The 22,326-nt window shown below is 40.7% G+C and overlaps 3 protein-coding genes across 4 annotated transcripts; all 3 read right to left on the bottom strand.

Moving 5' to 3' along the window:
- Window positions 1-3,063: 3,063 nt before the first annotated feature.
- Window positions 3,064-8,787, bottom strand: LOC308320097 (uncharacterized protein). Of its 2 annotated transcripts, none has more exons than XM_080770417.1 (2): window positions 8,496-8,787; window positions 3,064-5,398 (listed from the first exon to the last, which is right to left on the bottom strand). In XM_080770417.1, exon 2 carries the CDS (start codon window positions 5,389-5,391, stop codon window positions 3,685-3,687), a length of 1,707 nt encoding a protein of 568 aa, XP_080626543.1. In that variant the 5' UTR covers window positions 5,392-5,398; window positions 8,496-8,787; the 3' UTR covers window positions 3,064-3,684. The 2 variants fall into 2 exon arrangements, with proteins under 2 accessions (XP_080626543.1, XP_080626542.1); XM_080770416.1 differs by having other exon boundaries at window positions 8,501-8,787.
- Window positions 8,788-14,355: 5,568 nt separating this feature from the next.
- Window positions 14,356-16,862, bottom strand: LOC308319739 (uncharacterized protein). The gene has a single exon (XM_080769917.1). It carries the CDS (start codon window positions 16,859-16,861, stop codon window positions 14,861-14,863), a length of 2,001 nt encoding a protein of 666 aa, XP_080626043.1. The 5' UTR covers window position 16,862; the 3' UTR covers window positions 14,356-14,860.
- A 2,015-nt stretch (window positions 16,863-18,877) lies between these two features.
- uts2d (urotensin 2 domain containing) lies at window positions 18,878-21,347 on the bottom strand. Its single transcript, XM_080771172.1, has 5 exons — window positions 21,218-21,347; window positions 20,997-21,101; window positions 20,874-20,911; window positions 20,078-20,168; window positions 18,878-19,367 (listed from the first exon to the last, which is right to left on the bottom strand). Exons 1-5 carry the CDS (start codon window positions 21,315-21,317, stop codon window positions 19,342-19,344), a joined length of 360 nt encoding a protein of 119 aa, XP_080627298.1. The 5' UTR covers window positions 21,318-21,347; the 3' UTR covers window positions 18,878-19,341.
- Between the last annotated feature and the right edge of the window lie 979 nt (window positions 21,348-22,326).

The raw sequence follows: 22,326 nt of genomic DNA, 5'->3' as shown, positions 1-22,326 counted from the left end.
AATAATCACTATCAATTTCAATCACTTTCAATTTATTTAAAGAAATGTAATTAACCTTTACATTTGTTGTTGTTATTATTATTATTCAGTAGCAGTTGCAGTTCCTTTAATGAATGTTTGACCGTGTACATTTTAATAGTTGACTAAGCTTGAATGCTATTCACACTGAGCACGATAAAATATAGTATAAAAATCATTCTATTAAGTCAAGTGGATGGCACAGTTCACAGAAACTAAAAAGAAATACATGGGTGAACTATATAGTTATTGTAATCTTTATAGTTATATAGTGTTTATTGTGAGTGTGAGTTCTAGAATTGTGTGTTACAGGTATCCAATCCTCTCCTACAATAAATGGAAACAATGGGTCCATTTTAAAGGTCAAGCTCTTTGTGTCATCCTCCATACTGTAATGGCCTAGTCAGCTTCCGCAGCATGCTGTAAACAGGTCTTATCATGCAGAACAGAAACAACAACTTTAATTCCACCATTTTCCACCAGCTCACAGGCGTGTGTAATTAGTGTGAATGATTGTTTGGGGGTTTTACTTCCTGCATGGTTCTCCAAAGGCCCATTTTCCATCAGGGTTGAACCGGTTCAGTTATTTCTTCCTGCATTGAACCAGTTGAGTGTTTATACTGAAAATGAATTGTTTCAGAACCCTAAAAGTTTGTTCGGAACTGGAACAAAAAAATGGCCGCCGGTTCCGTGAAAGCACCAAGGTTCCAAGAATTTAGAACGGAACCAGTTCTAGAACCAAAGTTCTTTTGGTGGAAAGGGGGACACAGAGATGTCTTCAATAATTCTCAGGCCATATATACTCTGAGATATAGACTATATAACAACAGATACAGCATTACAAATATTAGGGTTTGTCCGGTTTTAGAACCAGCTGTCCTCACAGCTCAATCTCTGGCCGGACACCTAATTGTCCGTTTTTTGTGAGGGTCTCTGTAAATCTCCCGTTTCATTGTAAAATGCAGCTCTACGCAGCCTGGCACAACAAAGCCTACTGGTATAAACATTTACATATCACGGTGTGATCGCTATGGCGTTTTGTGTGTAAATAATGCAGATAATCAACTATGACGAAAACAAAAAGTTATTTTAGTGCGCCATAGAGTCGCATTTTCATGCATTTGCAGTGTGTAGAACGGACTTTGACATCAGCAGCAAAGGAAGTACGTAGCCTACAATAATTGAAAGCACTCTGTGAAAATTGTACTGCAGGCACCATTCTCTGTCCCACACTGAAGATTAGATTTACATTGGGACAATTTATGTTGAACTGTATAAAAAACCCACAAGAATAAGATTAAACATGAAACATATCTAAACATGAAAGGAAAAGGAAAGAAATTGATTATAAAATGAATGGACATTGTGGTTCCCTAAATAAAGTTTAATTTAAAGTTAGCAAATATATGTTCTCTGTGGACACAGTGCTGGAGAGGCTGGTGGTGACGATCAAGTGCATTATTATTATTATTATTATTAATAATAATAATAATAATAATAATATCTGGGATTTATATAGGCCTATAGCGCTTTTCACAGCGATCCCCGAAACATTGTCCTCCTTTCTGAGGTCTTGCTGGTGGCGACCCTATGATACAGGGGGATTCTAACAACCACTGTTCTAGTCAGTGGTTCTCAAACATTTTCATGTCAAAGACACCCAAAGTGTTATGTATTTGGGAATCGGGACCCCACTTTAAGAAATATTATGCATACATTATTACACAATAGTCACTATTCTTTCATCATGTTAAATACACTTTTATATTAAGTGAAATGTTCTGTACTGTTAATTCACGTATATTGAAGCAAAGTATGGGACTTGACAACATTCTTCCTCTAGATGGCAGTCTTTTGCATCAAAATCATAGTGGTGATTTCTGAGACATATGAATGTTTGACAATGTAGTACTGTATGTTGTGCTTATTGTGTTTTGGCAATTTTAGTATTGTGGTTTTAGAGTATTTCCTGTGATCCCTGGAGGAACCAGCATTTTAGAGAGTATAAGTTCAAATAATATAATTTCTGTTGGCTGTTACCCGTCCTCGTTTATTTCACAAATTGTACAGTAGGCCGGTCTGTCTAGTTCTAATGTGCTTCTAGTTTTTTGTTTGATAAAGAATAACTAAACAGAGCGGATAATTCAAAAAATGTGGCATCCTCTTCTTTAACATCTTTAAAAAACAAGACCCTATTGACAATGGCTAGATCAGCATCAACACAAAAAATTACATCACCGCCAGTTTACTAACAAAATACAGTTACAGTTAAATTAAATTTGTGGACTTTCATTGTGGATTCCAAAACATTTCCATGCCACCCTAATACATTATGACATTAAACATTAAATGCACAATCCCCCCCCCCCCCCTTGCCTTGCCCCTCTGGTGGACCCCTGGTGACCATTGACCATGGCCCTCACTTTAAAAACAACTGTATAGAGATAGACATGTAGAGATAACTGAGATGGGTGTGTGGCCTACTACAGTACATTCCTTCACTTTATGTATGCTATAAACCATTCTGACATTGTAAAATGCATTAGAGTAGTACCAGGATCCTCCTCGCGGAAAGGTCCAGTTATAATATCAGGCTGTCATGTGAGGCTTCCCTCATCCTCAGCATAACCCATTGAGATGTAAACACACTGAATGTGCTTGAATGAAGCAATTACTCATAATATCTGTATAATGGTGTGTATAAAATGTGGATGCAATTAATGTATTTTCTATAGTCTTTCCTTGTAATATCCATGTAGCATTACCCTGATTCTATGTTTTGTGCTACTTACCATAATTATCAGAGAATAATTTATAGCTAAACTATCATTACAAAAACAAAAGAGTCAGTCAAACTCAGTTTGTGACTCCACATTACTGTCCATATATGTGATAATACAGCTGTTATAGCATTATTTCATAATTTCAATCGGGTAACTCTTCCAATTTAGGTATTTAAAGTAATTATCCAAGTTTAGAATCATTTTATTTCAAGACATAAATGAACACACATCTGTTGATTTCAGAAATGATTTCAGACTGATAAAATGTTGAGCTTTTATTCAAAGCATGGAATCTTTTTGTTAAATATTAAAACCATTGCCTGCATTACATCATGGTTCATTGGAAAGGCAAAATAAAATTAGTAGTTCCATATGTAGAACCGTATCAATCAGCTTGTTCCATAAATCCAAAGATTTATTTTTTCCTTTTCTCTTTTTCCAGTTCTAATGTTAAGGAAAAGTGGTTGTAAAAATTTGAGACCTGTTGGACAGTATATGAAAGCAGTCTTATTCAGGTACAGTGTCCCGACACATCATATAAATGGAAATCCAGACTAAAAGTGATTGAGATTATATCCAAGTGAATGATATTACAGTTCATCCAATGTTTGTTATGGATTATTTAGATCTAGACATTAAATGCTAATCAGAAGCAAATCTGTTTTCTTGAGCAGTGTAATTATTGGTCATGCTGAACCGATCCGCCAGGCACTTGTGTTATTAAAAATCATGGCCATTTAGGTTCTAAAAACATATGCATTTTATGGTCCTTCTCGTCTCCAACAGGCCGCAGCACTAATGATCCTTAGCCACAGTAATCAGAGAGATGTTGGTTTTAAAAGTGCACTGTTAGCTGAGCTGTAGCCTACTTGGGTGGTCTGGTCTACAATACAGAGTTCTTGCTTCTGCGGCCCAGATTGCGGCTTTCTTGCTTGTTCTTCCGCCAACACACAAGGCCAATGATGATGCTGCTGATAATGGCGGTGCACACCACCGCAATGATGATGATCTGAGTGTTCCTGGACACGGCCCCTTCTTCCCCGTGTCCACTGCTGGTGTCCTCCCCCTTTTCTGCGGTAGGCGTGGCCTCGACGGCAGGGGAGACGGTGCTCCTCTTGGGGGGAGGTGTGCTGGGTTTCCTCCTCTTATCCGTCGGGATCACCGTAGGCTCGTCAGTAGAGCTGAGAGGTGGCAGATCCTCGTCTGTCAGAGCGGCGATCTCGCCACTGTTCAGATCAAGGGGCGTGTCGCACACCACCAGGCTGTGGTTGGCTTTGGAGGGGTGCTGTCTCAGCCAGTCCCTCAGCGGCAGGATGTCCCGGTCACACCTCCAAGGGTTCTGATGCAGGAGAACCTCCCTTGTCACATTGAGCTCATCCAGGATCGCCCGAGGCAGACTGGAAAGGGAGTTGTTCCGCAGGTCAATCTGGCCCAATTGGCTGACGCCCTGGAGGAAGCCCAATGGGAGGGTATGGATGAGGTTGTGCTCCAGGGAGATGTTGACCAGGCTGGGTAAACCTCGGAAGGTGCCAGCCTCCAGCTTTGTGAGCAGGTTGGTGTGCAGGGACACCTCACTCAATTTCTCCATACCTCTGAAAGCCCAGGGAGACACGTAGCTGATCTGGTTGCGGCTTAGCACCAGCAGATTCACTTTGGTCAGGTTCCTGAAGGTGTCATCCTCCAGCCGGCTCAGCCTGTTGTCATACAGCCATAGTTGTTCGATGGGCATGGGCCCAAACACCCCCGGGGAGAGACTCTCCAGCTGGTTTTCATAAAGGGAGATTTGGGATAGTCCAGGCAGGTTTAGGAAGAGCCCCTGTGGAAGAGCTGTGAGCCTGTTATGAGATATGAAGAGCTTCTGAAGTTTCTGAGTTTTAGAGAACATGTCAGGGTGGAGGTAAGAGATCAGGTTGTCTTGCAAGGACACCTCTTCCAGGTTGACCAACTCATCAAAAGCACCAGCAGGGATCTGCTGGAGTGAGTTTTTGTTGAGACGTAAGGTCTTCAGGTGGGAAAGGCCTTTGAAGGTGTCCCCGGCGAGCTGGCTGATGTTGTTCCCTGCCAACATGAGAGACTGCAGCTCAGAGAGTGGGCGAAACGTTTCCACAGGTACAGATGTAAAGAGGTTTTTGCTAAGGTCCAGGTTCTTCAGAGCAGACAGAGAGGAGAACCAGCCAGGCCGGAGCACCAGGAGCTGATTGCTGCTTAGAGTCAGATACTCCAACCTCGCAAGGTTCTGGAACAAGGCCCCAGGAAGATCTTGCAGTTCAGTGCCAGTGAACGCCAACGCGCCCAGGTTAGGAGTTGAGTCAAATGTGCCTGGGCGTACCTCCCTCAGTACACCATCTTTAACCACAAAGAGTGAAAGCGCATTGGCAAAATCTGTGAAATCCTCGGGTTTAAATGAATAGATATTGCCCTTGGAGATGTAAAGGCTGTTGGTGGAAGAGGGCAGAGCTGTGGGAAACTCTGATATGTCATTGCAACGGATTTTGTTCTCATTGCATTGGCATCCATTAGGACAAGCCAAAACAACAGCATTGAGGGAACAGAGAAGCAGGAGCAGGTGAAGGCTGTTTGGCAGTTCCATTATTTCCCTGAGAGAGAGGAGAAAAAAGTTGAATTAGCTTTTCAGTCACATAAAGGAATACCAGTGCTATGTTCTGCTGTACATGATGTGGTACAGTAGTGTGTCTCCCATGACTTGAAATAGTATCCTTTAAAACTTGCTATGTGGAGTATTCACGTTGGGTCCGGGTGACAGTATGCCATAAAAAGTCACACTATATTTAGAAACCTCTGTTGTAACCTGATATTCCTCACAAGCTGTTTTGTGAGACATTTCATAAACTAAATAAAATACAAAGCCATGCAGATGACTCCAGACTGTATACACATACACACAATAACCCACAAAGCATTTTAAATTCAATATTGTTATATTGTTTTATATTAGTGTTGAGATCATTCTGTATAACTCACAATTAGCAAAACAAACAAACAAACAAACAAACAAACAAACAAGAATCACACTTGTGTGAAGTGAGTGGCATCTCACTCCTTTGGTATTTATATTGTACCACATGATGTCACATGACGTTTACGGCTGTAAAACGAATTAAAAGTACATGTAGACTTTGGCTGCCTTTTTAAGTGCTCTAAACAAACATAAGTCCATAGACTTGGCTGCCATATGATCTAATTTCGAAAGCCAGACGTTGGAGGGGATAGTGCCCCTCAAAAACAAAAATGTCAGGTAAATATACAAAACAACCCACATATAAACATCATTGTAATTCCCCTTTCTGTGGAACGCGCCATTCATGGGCGATGCTGGATTTCACTGCTGCACCCAAACACACATGTTGAAGAATGTGTGCGTGTTTGTGAGTGATGCGCTACAGTAGCTATTTGCATTGTTTTCATTGTGCTGCTGCATTATTATCTCAGAATGGATGCACAATGTTCCTTTGTTTTCTGCATCGGAAAAGAAAGGAATATGGTGTGGTTGTTTTTCCTCTCCCAAAGGGAACAGTTGGTTAAAAGTAACATCCTCACTGTATCTGCATTTGCTTTTTGCCATGCCATATCTCACTGCAGTGACAGTGAGACAGAAGGTAGCTGAAATGGCCAACAGAACCTATAAGCGTCTTAAGCATTAATTAAATAGGAACCTCTATATTTACCCAGAAATATAGAATTACATTATTTGACATGGTCCAATTTGTTACCTGTTGCTGGAAGTGTTGTACAACATTGTCAAAGCTTTGTCATTTTTTATACAGTAAAGTAACTGTGTAAACCTGTCACATGATACTGCCTATGTGGCATCATGTTCTACCGGGCCCGCTTCCACAGACAGAGGATTACTTCACACACCACCCAGCGCTGTTATGAACACACCAAGGGTCTTCTAAAATCACACACTACTCTTGACAATTAACCACAATGCAAATGATTTACTCTATTTTTGAACTGTGCCTAACAGCTCCAACACACAGCTGTCTGTCTGTCTGTCTGTCTGTCTGTCTGTCTGTCTGTCTGTCTGTCTGTCTGTCTGTCTGTCTGTCTGTCTGTCTGTCTGTCTGTCTGTCCATTTCAGCACAGACAGCTGCAGTAGCGCTATGTGACCTGGGGTGGCACAGCAGTAATAGTACGTAAAGTTACACCGCTCAGTTCACACAGGTGTGATTTTTAGCTATAAAAAAAAACAGATTCCTATAAAAGAGCTCTGTGATATGTCCTCTTTTAGTCTTTCATCATGGACATGGGGCTCCCCAACAAGTGAACTGATTCTGTGGAATCAGCTAGACACACTAGTCTCTCCGCGCATGCTTGGGCTGTAGCTGTGTTAGTAATGGCACAGGTGACAGAAACGTACACAAAGCCTCGCCAATGTAATGATGCTTCTGGTGAGCTCTGCATTCAAATCCTGCTTGGGCATTAAAGTCTTGTTGGCAGGCTCAAGTTATTTCCTCGTTGACTGGGGTGCTTTAAGGTGCAGACAGATCTGTCTTATGGAGAATTCTAAAGAGGTTACTTTGGCCTTCCATTGAGCTCAACTTTGGATTACTTTTTGTTTTGTTATACATCAAAGATGATGATGCTTATTATTAAAATGATGTACAATGTGTCATTTCAATATTGTAACACATTTCATGATGTCCTTTAACAACAACAACAACAACAAGAAGTCCAAGAAGAAAGGTTATTGTTATTTTGCTACAGTATCTCCAATCTTTCCTGTATGTCCGTTAAGGAAGGACTGTGTCAACACTGCTTCTCTGACTGTACATGTGATTTGAAAGTAAACAACCGCAGAGATAAGCACTGTCAGGAATGGGGAATTCTAGAATTTCCGAGGAGCTAAGTTCTCCCAAAAGTGACACACTCCATTCCCAGCTCTGTGGCTGTCTGAATCACTATTCTGCACGTCACACCATATAACCTCCACATCTGGAGGACTGTGTATACTGCCTTTGGGTGAGCCCAAACCAATGTGGATTTCATAAGCCAAAGCATGCTCCCCCCCCCCCCCCCCCCCCCCCTCCTCCTCCCCCCACCCACCCGGTGTAAAATGTCCCAGTCAAACCAAAACCACTGTCTGCTGTGGACTGGGCCTGCATGGCTGGAATGTTCTATGGTACACTGTACAGTGTAATGGCTAAAGCATTTCCAGTACACCATTAATTGCAGTGATTTTCCCCCTTTCCGTTTCCATAATGACGGATCAGCACTTTGCCTCTCATGACAAGATGGAACTGAGGAAGGGAGGTTGAGGGCTTAGCAACCGATGCCCTAAACTGAGAGGGTTTGTTTTCAACATTTAACTTTACTTTAAACTTTTTCCCGCTTTTTAACTACTGTATCTTTAGGCTTCAAGCAAGTCCTGTATTTCCTTTCATGTACAGACTGCATAACAGTGGACCGTATTTAGTTTAAGTAATGTTAGTATTCAGACCCAAGCACACTATGAAAATACAAAATTATGTTTGATTGTTTTACTTATATATATATATATTGCTTCTTCGATGTGTTATTTCTGTCTCTTATTTCTTTACATGATAAAATTCCTTAAGATCAACAAAAACCTAAGTTGCTCGCCAGGCACCATAAATTCTCACTCTACGAGCTCACAATGGGTCACATCAAACTGCATAACTATAGATCCACATGATGTTTTGCAGAACTTACCTTACTTCTTGTAGCCAGTGCTGAGTGAACGAGAAAGCGAGTTGCTGTGGAGTGAGTTATCTTTTATCCTCTGGTGAAATTCCCCTCCTCTTCTCTTCACCTTCATAGAGGCTATGATCAGAGCTTCCAGTCCTCTCTGAAACCTCACATCCTCACATTTTTCTGCTCTTCGTCATCACTCTATTATCCTCATCAGTGTTTTTCCCCCTTAATCTGATGGTCCTCCTCAATCAAAACTCTAGTACTGTAGCAGACTGTTTAGCATTCCGTCTGTCTGCCCCTCTGCCCCCTCTGCTTCTCACCGCCTCTCGCGTGCTTGCAATGTGGACATATGCTTGCATGCATTTTTGGGAAATGGTGTGTGTGTGTGTGTGTGTGTGTGTGTGTGTGTGTGTGTGTGTGTGTGTGTGTGTGTGTGTGTGTGTGTGCGTGTGCGTGTGTGTGTGTGTGTGTGCGTGTGCGTGTGCGTGTGCGTGAGGGAGACACCCCACCCTTTTGTGTTACCCTGTTCATGGACTGTGTTTGTTTTGTCAGATACTACATGCGTTGGACTACTTTCAGAGAATACACGCTTTGGACCAACTTGGTGTGTGTGAAGTGTTATGTGTGTTTTTACCATCTTATACAATTCAAATATCACAGTCCTGCAAAAGTGATGATGCGAGAAAGGACCAGCTTTTCCAGGTTTAAGGGACTGCAGGGTCCAAGTTAGATTTTGTTTTTTTGTTCGTTTGGTTTAAGGATTGATATCAGCCATATCAGAGTTATACTCTAGCCAAGGCACTGGGCAATTTCTGGATGTTATAAAGCTGGTCCTGCTATTTATTTGGCCACCCCCAAGATTTAAGGTCTGGGGATTGCATGTTGCAGATCCACCCAAAACATAAACAGCCAAAATGAAAAAGCTATGGTGAGATTGTTGAATGCAAGAATATTGGGTAGTTGCAGTGCACAAACTTCATCATGAAAAATTCGACCCCATAAAATAAATAATCAAATTGATTGCAATTCCCCACGGTGCTGAAATGGTGCACCACTGTATGTTCTTCATTAAATCAGTTAAAGAAAGGTTGAACCGTTATTGTGCTGTTCCTATTAACATTCCAGTGTTGCTTTGTAAGTAAATCCATGTGTTCCACATGAAGAATGTCCGGCAACAAACCCGGCTTCACCAGAAATGAGATAGCGAGGGTGGAGTTAAACGTATATTATGTCGCACATGCAGCCTCCGGCACCCAAAACCCTGACTTCATGGACAAACATCTTGCTTAACAGATAATCCTGTAAAGATACTGTAGACCAGGGGTCTTCAACGTTTTTGAGGCCAATGACCACTTAGCTGAGAGAGAGATGAAGCAGGGACCCCCACTACATGTGTTTTCATAGATTGCTTCGTAGACGTATTTGACAGCACTATCAATGTGTAGTGTTGGATTCATGTTAATAATTACACCCTCAATAGTCGTTCTGCATTCCCACTACATCAAACCTTTTTGTAGAAAAGGGGGAAAAAATAATATGCTAAAGATCTGCAATGTTTGGCTAATGTTCCCCTCAGAATAGGGATGCTATAGGGTTCAAGTGCTAAATGTAAAAAAATAATTAAAAACTTTCTATCACACAAAGATTTGGCGCCTCCCATGCGGTAATTATGACGACCCCCCTAGGGGTCCCGGACCGCCTGTTGAAGACCCCTGCTGTAGATTAGAGAATAAGCAGTGGCAAAGTTTCACTGCCAGTCCCGCTTCATGACATTTTGTTTTCATCGCCCGAATGGTCGTCTACAAGACACAACCCACCGTCACAGTGGCATGAAATCCATAGCGGAATTACTGCATGTCACAATACACAATCGGTTATTTCTCAACCTTTCTGCCTCCCAGTTGTGTAACTGACGGATGTTCTCCTATGACAGGAAGCATTTACCCCTGCTAAGATGTACTGTATTTCAGTTGTGGTTACTTAATGTATGCCTCTATGACATTGTTTTTCCACTCCACAGTTTTGGAGTTTATTCAAAGGGCAAATGCAGCCCTTTTAATGCACCAGACAACTCAGCATTATATTACTCTTCTAATAAGTCATATTATTACTTTACTGTTCTCATGAGGACAATCAATCACTCATCACAGAGCAAAGAGCACTGGATTGATGTCAGGTTAAAAAGGGCGTGAAAAAGACTTCTGATAACAGGTTCACATTATCTAAAGTTCTAAACTAATTCCAGAAATGTTTGCATTGGCCAGTTTATATTTTTTTCCCTGGACAAAACACAGTAGTTATTTCCTGTTTCCAGAAACTCACTCCATTCTTCGTTCTTGTAACACCCTCTCTTGTCCTCTCCCCTGTGTGTGTGTGTGTGTGTGTGTGTGTGTGTGTGTGTGTGTGTGTGTGCGTGTGTGTGTGTGTGTGTGTGTGTGTGTGTGTGTGTGTGTGTGCGTGCGTGTGCGTGTGCGTGTGCGCGCACACTATAAAGCCCCTGAGTGTGAAGTGAACTCAGAGTGTGTTAACATGGACCAGTTAGGATCCATCAGAGTACAATTAACTCTCAGTATTTTACAGCACGTGTGTGTGTGTTGTCATTGGTGCCCACCGTTGTGTGAGCCCAGCGTACTGGAAGGGCTTAATCACCCGTTGTCATAGTGATGAACTTGGGATCTGTTCACCAATGCATCCTCTTTTGTGTGCTGTTTGCTTAACAGTCTAATCACTCTTCATGAAATGCATGGTGCTCATTGCCAGGCTGAGCTCGAGGCACAGTCAAAACCGCTTTGAAAGTTTATTTATTTTACTATAAGATGAACTTTGTCATTGTTATGCTGTCAGATGATAAATGATGAAAAATGCGCTGACCACTTGCCATCCTTGCATAAAGGCCTATAATATGAGCATATCAGTGGTGGTGTGACGTAGGTGTGAGGGCCGCCCGCATAGCATGCCCGATATATTTCATAAATCCATGAAATATAAGAAGATAGTTGAATTAATAGGTGTGGTGTGGAAGTAACCGATTTAATTTAAATAATGATTGTTTGCGTACTTGATTTATTTTGTTGCACAATAGGCTACTACTACGTGCAACAAATTATTTAAAGCCCAGGCTTTATTTAATTGAAATATGCGATTGGTCCAGAACTAAAACAAAAAGGTTGAGAACCTTTTTGAACCTTTATCCAACCTTCCATTAAGCTCATGTATGTATGTATCAGTGAGCAGTACACATTACTCAAGCAGGAAATCTGGTACACTTCTTGAGATTCTAACTCCCTTTTCTTGACCTCCCTGTAACCTGTAAATGTGACAACATTGATGCGTCATCAGAGGTCACCAGGTCATTTAGTGCACATCAGTATATGCGCATATATGGACATGGAACCTTTTGTTCCCATATGTGGAGCTGAATGATTTGATAGACAACACACTCCATATTTGGGTGTAGCTGCATTTGGAATTTATATGGTTATGAGTCGACTGAACGTGATTAGAGTTATGCCCACCAGCCGGAAAAATAAATATCCCAAAATCTATTATTGAGGGGCGCCAGTACCTCTGATGCCCAGCTTTGTGTGTTTGTGTGCCCCACATAGTGATGATCTGATTGGCTGTGCATGGAATGTGATATATATGACGATAAAAGCGCCCCTCACTTCACACATTTTTTTATTTACACCCTACTCAACCCAAGGACAGGGCAGCTAGGTAAAAGAGGCAGTTCACGTTGAACACAAAATCAAGCGTCCTACTTCTGAGGATCACCAACAACCCTCAGACCACGAGAAAAACAAGTAAAAAAAGTATATATAAAGAAACTAACTTGCCACAGATGACCGCCACACACCCAGCCCAGGCGTATGTGCAGAAGTGAATGAAAATGAAATAGATAGCAAGAAAAGTACAAAACGAAACCCACAATGAAATAAACCACATGAAATTGAAAATAGCACATACATACCTGTGTATATATAGGCCTATATACTGTACGTGTGTGTGTGTGTGTGTGTGTGTGTGTGTGTGTGTGTGTGTGTGTGTGTGTGTGTGTGTGTGTGTGTGTGTGTGTGTGTGTGTGTGTGTGTGTGTGTGTGTGTGTGTGTGTGCAGGCCTGTACAGTAACACTCAGGATTTTACAGTGTATAAAATATATAACCTGACCTTCTGATCTTTTGTTTGAATTCTTTAAGAGCCCTGGATCTGCATTAAAATGTCTTCTATCATCCTCGATACAATTAATGTCAAAATGGGATTAAGCTTTTACTGTCAGGGCCCCTAAACTATGGAACATTCTTCCCGAACAGCTCATGTGAGATAGTCTGAGATAAACGAGTATCTAAAATCCACTCTTTTGGACTGGCTTTTATGTAAGCCTCATATTTTTCCTTTTCTCTTTTGCTAAATTTACTTTTAAGTCATCTTTGTTGAACTGACACTATTTTATGGATTTGTTGTTTCTGTTAGTTACGATTGCATAAAGCACTTTATAATTTCTTCTTTGAATTATCTAAACAACGTTAAGCTGGTGTTATTGTGACTTTAATCTCCAAGAAGTGAAATTCCAACAGTATGTGCACGTCATTGTCATTGTTATGGAGAATGTGAAAATAGAGAGGCCCTGAATCGACCCAAATCATAGGCCTACACCCTACATATTCCTGAACTTTGGCATCCTGTTTTGAAGATTGTTGAAGATGGAGAGTCATCTAATTCCTCTATCAGACCATTGTGGGCCATGATTAATGCAGGGAAAGGACATGGTGCTCACACATCTCAGCATTCATCACAGCTAGAGCAAGTGAAGTATGACTAACTTCCGTCTTTCAGACCTTACTCAAAGGACAGCAGAGGGCGATATAGACACAGCAAAAACCAGAGCATTCATCTAAACCCTTAAACTTCAGTGAAACAATTCATTTCTACACTGCACAACCTTAAAGTGATCAGGTTTCTGCATGGTAAACGGTCACTGGAGAATGAGGGACAGCACAACATGATTGTTGGTTAAATATTGGTTAAATATTTATAGAATCCCCAAAAGAAGCAAAAATAATCGACCAAAGCTCATATCGCGACAAGCTTGTAAATAGTCTATCTTTGTAAATAGTCTATCTTTGCTTTGCTATAAAATCCATAAAATAACAAAGATAGAGTATTTACAAGCTCACAGTTTGTCGCGATATGAGCTTCGGTCGATTATTTTTGCTTCTTTTAGGGCCTTAATTTACACAAAAATGTGTGTCATAGGCTCAATATGTCAGTTTGTCACCTCCCCTTTCACATTAAGGATGCTAAAATTATTACCCAAGAAAGCCTGGCTTGTTGTTTCCATTGGGGTCCTGTGTATTCAATTAATCGAAACATTTAAATACAAACAATAACACTATAGCCTACACTAATGACTGGACACTACTAAGAGAGATACACTTACTGAATGTCTGAATATAGGCTATACACACCGACAAATATGCCTAAAATAGCAGATATGGCTATTTTGGGAAGTACTGAGTTAATCAGGCTTTTACTGTTATGCTGTAATAGGTTTTATTTTCAGTTCAATTAAACTGCTAACTTAACTTAACTTTCCTCTTCTACCCCGGATTTGAACTTGGTTTTGCTGCAACTCCTGACATTTTTACCATTGAGCTAATGGAGCCTGCCTGCTTGCTCAGGGGATAAATTGACTCTCATGTGTCTATAGGTGAGACATGACCTTTGACACGATCTAAATGTCTCAATAGAAGAGCAGGGAGACCAAAAATACAACCACCTCAATTGTATAAGTTATTGCATTGCATACTCTACCATACAGATACAGTATACAACATTATATTTTATTCATAAAAATAATGAAGTTATATACTGACGCTTTAATTCTTCTACACTCTACAGAATGTTTGCATGTACAGTAGAATACAGTTAAGAACGTTATTGTACAATGGAAAACTATTTAGGAATTAGACTATATCATAAATGTTATATAAATTATACATTACATTTCTTGCACCATTTCTGGCAGCTTCACGGTGCAACTCTTTTTGCAGTTGAAGACTTAAGGCTCATTCATAGTCTGGATTTCCGGTGGTGAGGTGAGGTTTGCCCTTCACCGCGGCTCGTGACGTCATGTTGTAGTTCGGGGGTCACCTCACCACCGAAAATCCAGACTATGAATGAACCCTAGAGGGAAGCAAATACTGTAGTTATACTGTAGCATATAGTAATATATTATGCTACATACTGTATAAGGTTGATTCAAAAATCTACTTCTACTCTATGCACAATTCAATTTTTTTTGCAATATAATACAAAATAAAAATGAAACAACCAGGAAATATTGTATTGTAAAGCATAGACTACTGTATACATAATATTGCAGTTTACAGTTCATCTTGACTTTTCTGCATCCGGCCAGATATCAACATGGGTTTCCTTTGTGCTTGTGCACTCTGTGCACCAAGCACTCGTATGGCCTTGTCAAGGCGATACATGGCATATGTGGATGCAAGAATGAGAAACACGCCTAATGCTAACAAAAGGACATGGCAAACCATGAGAAACCCAGTCAAGGCTTCATCTGAAGGCAGAGTCCACACATACACCCAGCCCCGGTGACGGTTATTATGTACATATGCAGGTCCCTGCTCAAACACCAGTTTGTCATGGAAGGGATGGGACAAGTAGTGAGTGGGATACTTGTCAGTAATGATCTCAGTATCATCAGGGATAAGCAACTCCGGAACAGTAGTATGTAGATTCCCGAAAGACGTAGATGTTGATGGCATTGCTTTGGTGACCTCTGACCTTGTGGTTGGTGGCGTTGTTGAGGTGGTTGGCAATGTTGGTTTAGTGGCTGAAACATATTCAGCTGTTGTTGCTTTTTTCAGTGTGGAAACTGAAGGGGTGGTAGGTGGTGGATCAGTGTGTCGCGACGTGTGATATCTTGAAGGAAAGTAGGTTGTTTCAAAATCACATGTAAGAATTTCCTCATCATTAAGAGATCCAAGTGTGCGGAGTATGTGGTAAATTGGACTATGACATAGCACATTATCTTTATCCTGAACGACCCTTTGATTGTGTCTTATCCATGCTGCAATACCTCTGATGCTGCAGGTACAGTCCCACGGGTTGACACTCAGTGTAAGAGACTGCAGTCCTACATTTGAAGAGAAAATGTTCCCTGGAAGATTCCTGAGATTGTTGCGCTTCAGGTCCAGGGTAGACAATCCTCTCAGGTCCTTGAAGGTGTTTTCATTAAGAGACTGGAGCTTATTGTCTTGCAATAACAATGTTCGCAATGTGGTCAATTTGGAGAACAGGTCTGGATGTAGGTTCTGGAGGTCATTGGACTTCAGGGAGAGCTTATTAAGTCTTGGAAGGCAACAGAACAGGCCTAAAGGCAATTCTCTCAGCTTGTCATTGAGATGGAAGTTGAGCCTCAACAGCCCCGTCATGTTTGCAAACAGATTGCCAGGAACAGTGGTGAGGTTGGTGAAAAACAGATAGAATTCTTCCATGTCAGCCATGTAACCCATCAGCTCATCTGGGAGAGATAATAATGGGTTTTGGTAAAGGGTGAGCTTATTTAGCTTGGGCATGTTGTAAAAACTCTTTTCTGGGACGCTGGTAAGCTGGTTGGAGGACAGAGTGAGGACCTTGAGATTCCCCAGGGACCAAAACTGCTCTGGTGGAAGGCTGGTGATGTGATTATTGTGGATTTTGAGTTCCTCAAGGTTGGCAAGTTCATTAAAAGCCCTAGTTTCCAGCACCTCCAGCTGGTTGTGGTAGAGCATGAGTTTCTTAAGACGAGTCAAGGTGTGAAAGATGGTGGGCGGCAGTGTCCTCAGGAAATTTCTTCCAAGGTTCAAGAAAGTGAGGTTAGTCAGACTGTTGAAAACATCTGGGGCCAGGCTAGCGATTTTGTTGCTGTTGAGGTCCAGATCCAACAAACCCTCAATTCCTTCAAACATCACTGGTGAAATGGTCTCTAATTGGTTCCCATCTAAATGGAGCTGCTCCAGTATGACTAATGGGCTGAACACCCGAGCTGGAAGGCTGGAGAGATCATTGGAGGACAGCTTGACAGACTTGAGCTGTGAAGCAACATGGAAGGCTTGAGGGTGGATTGTGTGCAGGTGGCTGTGGATTAGGCCAAAACGCAACATGAGATCCAGGTTTGCTAGACTCTCCTCATTTATGACGTTCATGCTCGTGGAGTTGAGAAGCAATAGGTATGTGTGGACATCCATTGGTTTGGGTACATCTGTGATGCTGGAGCCAACACACAGGACAGCACCAGCTGGCGTACACCTGCAGCTACTGGGACAGGGCATGCTGTGAGTCAGATATGGCAGTGTAAAAAGGAGGAGTACCAGCCACATGGTTCCTGTTGAATCAAAACGGATACAGATATTTAATCATACAAAAGCTGTTTTTCTCTTTATGCATTGTTTGATGGTTTCCCTTGCCCATACAAATGTAATTTGATTTGGTTGCTGTCTATTTGTGGAATCAAAAAATACATTTAATACAAAATCAAACATCCTTGTTTGACTGTTCAGATACTATTTATTTCTGCTAAAAATGCAACCTACACACTATTTCAATATGAACGTGGGATACATAAGAACGTTAAATATACGTTAAAGAACAAAGTCCAAATCTTTAGATAATTATTTGGAATAGAAACAAAACATACTACTTGCCTCTTAAGTAAGGATCCATCACTGGCTGCATTGTATGATATTGTTATGTCTTTCTCTACGACAATAAGTGGCACAGAGGATGCATGCATCATTTCCTTTCATTTATCTGAGTGCACAATGCTCCGGTCTGTCTGTGGTTTGATCTGCTCTTAGTGAGATAATACCATAGTCAGACATTCATGAGGTTTTGTGGAAGGCTCTCTTGGGTCATGCAACAATTCACTGGGATAATGTACATTATTCTCTTGTTACCATGCAGGAATTGTCTCTGGTTATGGTACTAAACTAAATGAAACATACACAATAACAATACACAAGACAGAGGTCATTGACAGGACAATGCAAACAACGTCAACCTTAAATCAAAAACAAAATCAAAAGAAAGATAATGCTGTGTCATCACTAATACTGAACATACAGTACAAATTGGATTTCTATTTCTATTAAAGGATGAAATCAAGAAATCGAATTTCTATGAAGACATCGGAAGGTGTCTGTTGATTAGAGTATCATTAATTGAGAAAATGCTCTTCTTGAGGTGCTACATTTATTGACACAGCAGGTGAGTCACTTCCACGCAAAACTGGATGCTTTTCCGCTGCTGTTTTTGAGCAGTGAATACATGTGAATGTCATATGCTGCTGTTTTCCTCCTGTATGATTTATAGCCCGATTACAGCTGTCCTTTTGTTTAGAGTGACCCTCTCTATCTATTTTTCTCTCGTCTATAATATGTTTATATTGTTTTCTAAATAAATGGATGTAGTTCGTAGCTGGTGAGTCACTTATTTAAAAGCAAAAGTGGACACTTTCTTTCCCGCTGCCGTTTTGGCAGTGAATGCATGTCATGTCAACGTCACATGCTGAAGCCATTCTCCTCCTCCTGTATCATTCAGATAGCCTCATCACAACAGCTGTCCCATTGTGATTATAAGACCCAGACTATGACTCAGCTCACGAAGCTTCCAAAATGCACAGTTAGCTGGATATATGTGTCATTGTAGTGCAGTTTCCTGACTTCCAGTAACACTTTTTCCCCATAATTGTGTGTGTATAATTGTGTGTGTGTGTGTGTGTGTGTGTGTGTGTGTGTGTGTGTGTGTGTGTGTGTGTGTGTGTGTGTGTGTGTGTGTGTGTGTGTGTGTGCGTGTGCGTGTGCGTGTGTTGTTTTCCCAATGTTATTTTTCTCAACTAGGCTACAGTTGAACATATCTCTGCTCTCGGGAAGAAACCACCTAACTCCAAAATGTAAATTTATCAGGAAATTAAGAAAACCTTATATTTTTTAAATAAAGCAATACTGCCTCATCAAAGTTGGTGTACTTCCATGAGAGGGGGAGAGGTGGAGTTAATTGCTTTAGCAGAGTTTGAGGGTCCAATGGCGTTAACATATTTTTGTCCTAAGTGTTTTACTACTTTCCATTGGTTCTATTTACCAAAAAAATTGAGGTTAGGTGGTTTCCTCCCGACAGCGACGAATCATAACATACTGTATAACTATTAAAATTGCTTAGAAGGCAAACAGTCTAAAAGTGTTACTACTTCCATAAAGAAATAACATGTGAAATTCCATTTACTGTACATATTCACAACGTAACTTTATTTTCTTTATAAAATAAAGGGCAATTCATTCCTCAAAGCAATTACAGGTTTTGTGAAGTAGTGGTAAGAAGAAAGTGGTAAGAAGAAAAAAAAGTAAAGTAAAATAAACACTAGAGGGTGACATAATAGCACATGCTCAGTGCCAAATTACTAATCCTTTAGCAAAATTTCTAAAAACTAAAACTAAATTAGGCAGAGATGATGAGAGATCTTGGTCTCTGGTCTATGTACATTGTCTTATATGGTAAGGATAATTTCCTGTAGTTGTCTCAGTAGTCAAGTATAGAAGTCACAACTGAAACTCAAGTATTCCCAGTTTATAATCAAATTTTACAAAAGAATGTTCTTGAACCAACAATCCTTAGACTGCCCAGGCAAGCACCACAATGTAGAATTAATAAAATAACCAATATTGACATAATGGCATAACTTGCTGGAATAGATGCAGTGGGTGTTTACAAGTGGTGTTTTATGTCATGTGGTGTGAGTCTTAAGGCTATGTTGGATTCTGCAGCTTGACTTCACCGCTGTCCTCTTTGTCTCTCTCCCCAAGGTTCAGACACAGTACTTCCAGAAACAAGCTGTAGAACAGACACAAGACATGAAATTTAATGGAAATGCCAAGTAAACCAAAACTACCGTAAGAACATATTGTCTTATCAAGAACAATGATAGCCCAGAACCATATCCAAAAGTCAAAGATCATTCAACACTCAGGTACATTACCATTAGCAAGATTGTAATGCAACGTGGAAGAAATTCTAAATGAAACCAATTTTCTGTTTTTATGATTAATTACCGGTACAAAATGTATTTTTAGTAAACAAAAAGATTACATCTATCTGTATTAACTCCCTTTGGTTAGATGTTAGTTTTAGTACTTTCTGTTTGGCATATTTTACATTTCCTATTTTATTGATCTACTATTCATTTAAGACATAAAGAAACGTACGTCAGGAAAAAAAATAATAATAATAATACCATGGGCACTCCAGGAGAGACTATCCAAATTGAATATACTGGGACACTCGACTGGTCTGCACGCGTTTTATTGTTTTGCAGGGGTGACGTTTCCACTTTTCGTCTTCCTCAGTGTCTAAATGTTTAGATGTCCAGTCCAGTCGAGTGCTCCAGTATATTTGGGTATATATTATTTTGGGTACTAGTCTCTCCTGAAATGCCCAAGTATTATTTTCTCTGATGCAAGTTGTTCCGGTTGAGCAACTTCTACCATCTACTGGCTGAAGAACGCTGGACTTCTCTTTACCTCCATGACCATGAGGAAACTTACGTTCACCTCTCTTTTTGGGCAATGATTTGTCTGCCAAGACATTGGCTGTGATGTCACTGTCCAGCGCCAAATCCTCTCTTAGAGCCTGCAGCTAAATACAAAGATCACAAGGATTGAGCTATTCTCTCTGCATCTTACAGTGCACACTGGTTAGCAAAAGTGATAAAAGTACAAATCCAAAAAATAAAACACACACACACACACACACACACACACACACACACACACACACAAGAAGATAACAAACAAATTAATATGAAAGAAACAAACCAGAATAAATACATGCATAAATAAATAAATAATAATGTACATAAATAAACCAGTGAAATCGACAGAAAAATATGAGGGGATGAGAAATGCATTGCCAAGGAAAAACAGGATCAGACAAAATAATAATAATAAAAAATGCTAAACTGATATAGCTCAAAAATATATAAATATGCTTTAAAGATATGTAACAAACAAGTAGGCCTAATTATCCCTGAAGCAACAATGAAATCCTATCCCGCGTGAGTGCATGCGTGTGTGCATGCATGTGTGCACGTGACTGCGTGTGCTGTAGTGTCTAGTTATAATCCAGTGCCCACTATCCGTATTCTATAATGGAAGTTGAGGAGGGAAGCGGTAATGAATCATGATTCCACTAATTACTAAAGGCTATGCATATAATGAATAGTGAATAGTGGAGTAAGATTTTGTTCCCTTCCCTCTCAGTATAACCAGCAACTATATGCTAATTGAATAGGTAAAAATAAATGACCTTCAGGGGTCTAAGGCAAGGTGATAATAGCCTTACCTCTTCTAACTCTGCTATTTTATTGGACAGCTCAAGACCTGCAGAGAAGAAAAACAGCTACCATCAATCCACCATTAAATGTGTAATTTAAACACTTTCACTCGTTCTTTTTTCATATCTTACCTAGAGCGTCATTCCTTTGGTTAGAGGCAAAGCCTTTATGTAATAAGAGCGCTAGAATTTTACTCTCTGCGTCTGTGTCATCTTTCAGATTAAAAATGTGGTTTCCTGCAAATGGAGAATAAATACATTTTAAAATTGACACTAGTAAACAGATCGAATTGTTACACTCTCAAAGTTAAACTAACGCAGGAACGTACAGTTCCATCATGTACTGTACCCACCAGAGTTGAATATGCTCCTCCCCTCTGCGATGAGCGCTCCCTGCAACAGCAACAAGACCAAGAGTCCTAAGCCGCAATTCACAGATGCAAACCTATCCATGGCACTACTAGTTGTGGTCTGAACAAGTGCTTCTCGATGAACTCTCCCAAGCAAGGTAAGCGATCCACTGCCTTTGGGTGAGAGCGAGACATGACATTTATCCCTTCAGGGCAACTGGGAGGAGTTGAGGCAGGAGGCGCTGACCAGCCCTCTGACACACTTAATCAATAGTCAGTCACCATTGTCAATAGGCCACCTATTTTGGTCGACCATGTTGTGTCTTTGTGAAATATGACAATTCTAATGTTGCATCCGGGGCCAGTAACCCTACATCATGGTGACAGGGGGGGATGAGGTGGGGGTCAGAAGAAGCATGAGGGCATTCAATCAGCCAGTTATTTATGAGAAGCCACAGTCAGATGTTCTTGGCACTTGTGACTGCATTTCGTTTACATTAATTAGTTCCATAAATAGGTACAAGTCTTAGACGGAGAAGAAGGAGCAAAGTGGATTGATTCAATCCCTGAGTCCATAGCACGAGACAGGGCTATGTCTTTCAGTCTTGTCTGTAGCTTTGATTTGGAGCTGTCAGGTCATCAATCACAGAGACCAGCTCCACCACCCAACCCCACCTTGAGTACTGCAGTGTATGTTTGTGCATCAAGGAAATCACATGTCACATTTCTGTCATGGGTCTAGGGAATGAATGAATGAATGAATTAAAGTTTCACATATTTTGTGACACTTCCCTTACGGAGATGCACTTTAAGGGAAATGGGGTGTCTGGCACTTTGTTTGACTTTTAGCCCCACATAAATGTTATTGGCTGCAGCTCCATTATTCTTCACAGCATCTCCGGAGCCAGTTGACAGCTGCACATCTCTCATCCCAAAACCGTTCAACCCCTTGCCATTCAGCTTTCAAAAGTAAAGGATCTCAAGGTCTTGCTGGAGTGACCCACCGTATGATTGAATCCTAAACAGTGTGGAGATGCAACCATAATGGTTTGGGCAGGTAAATGCATAGCATGGATTCGATTCATTTCAGTATAGCATGAAAATCAACTTGT

This window comes from Protomyctophum bolini (genome assembly GCF_963924005.1).
Source record: "Protomyctophum bolini genome assembly, chromosome: 8".
Taxonomy (NCBI): Eukaryota; Metazoa; Chordata; class Actinopteri; order Myctophiformes; family Myctophidae; genus Protomyctophum; species Protomyctophum bolini.
Note: the sequence above shows the minus strand (reverse complement) of the source record. Positions and strands in the feature narration are given on the sequence as shown.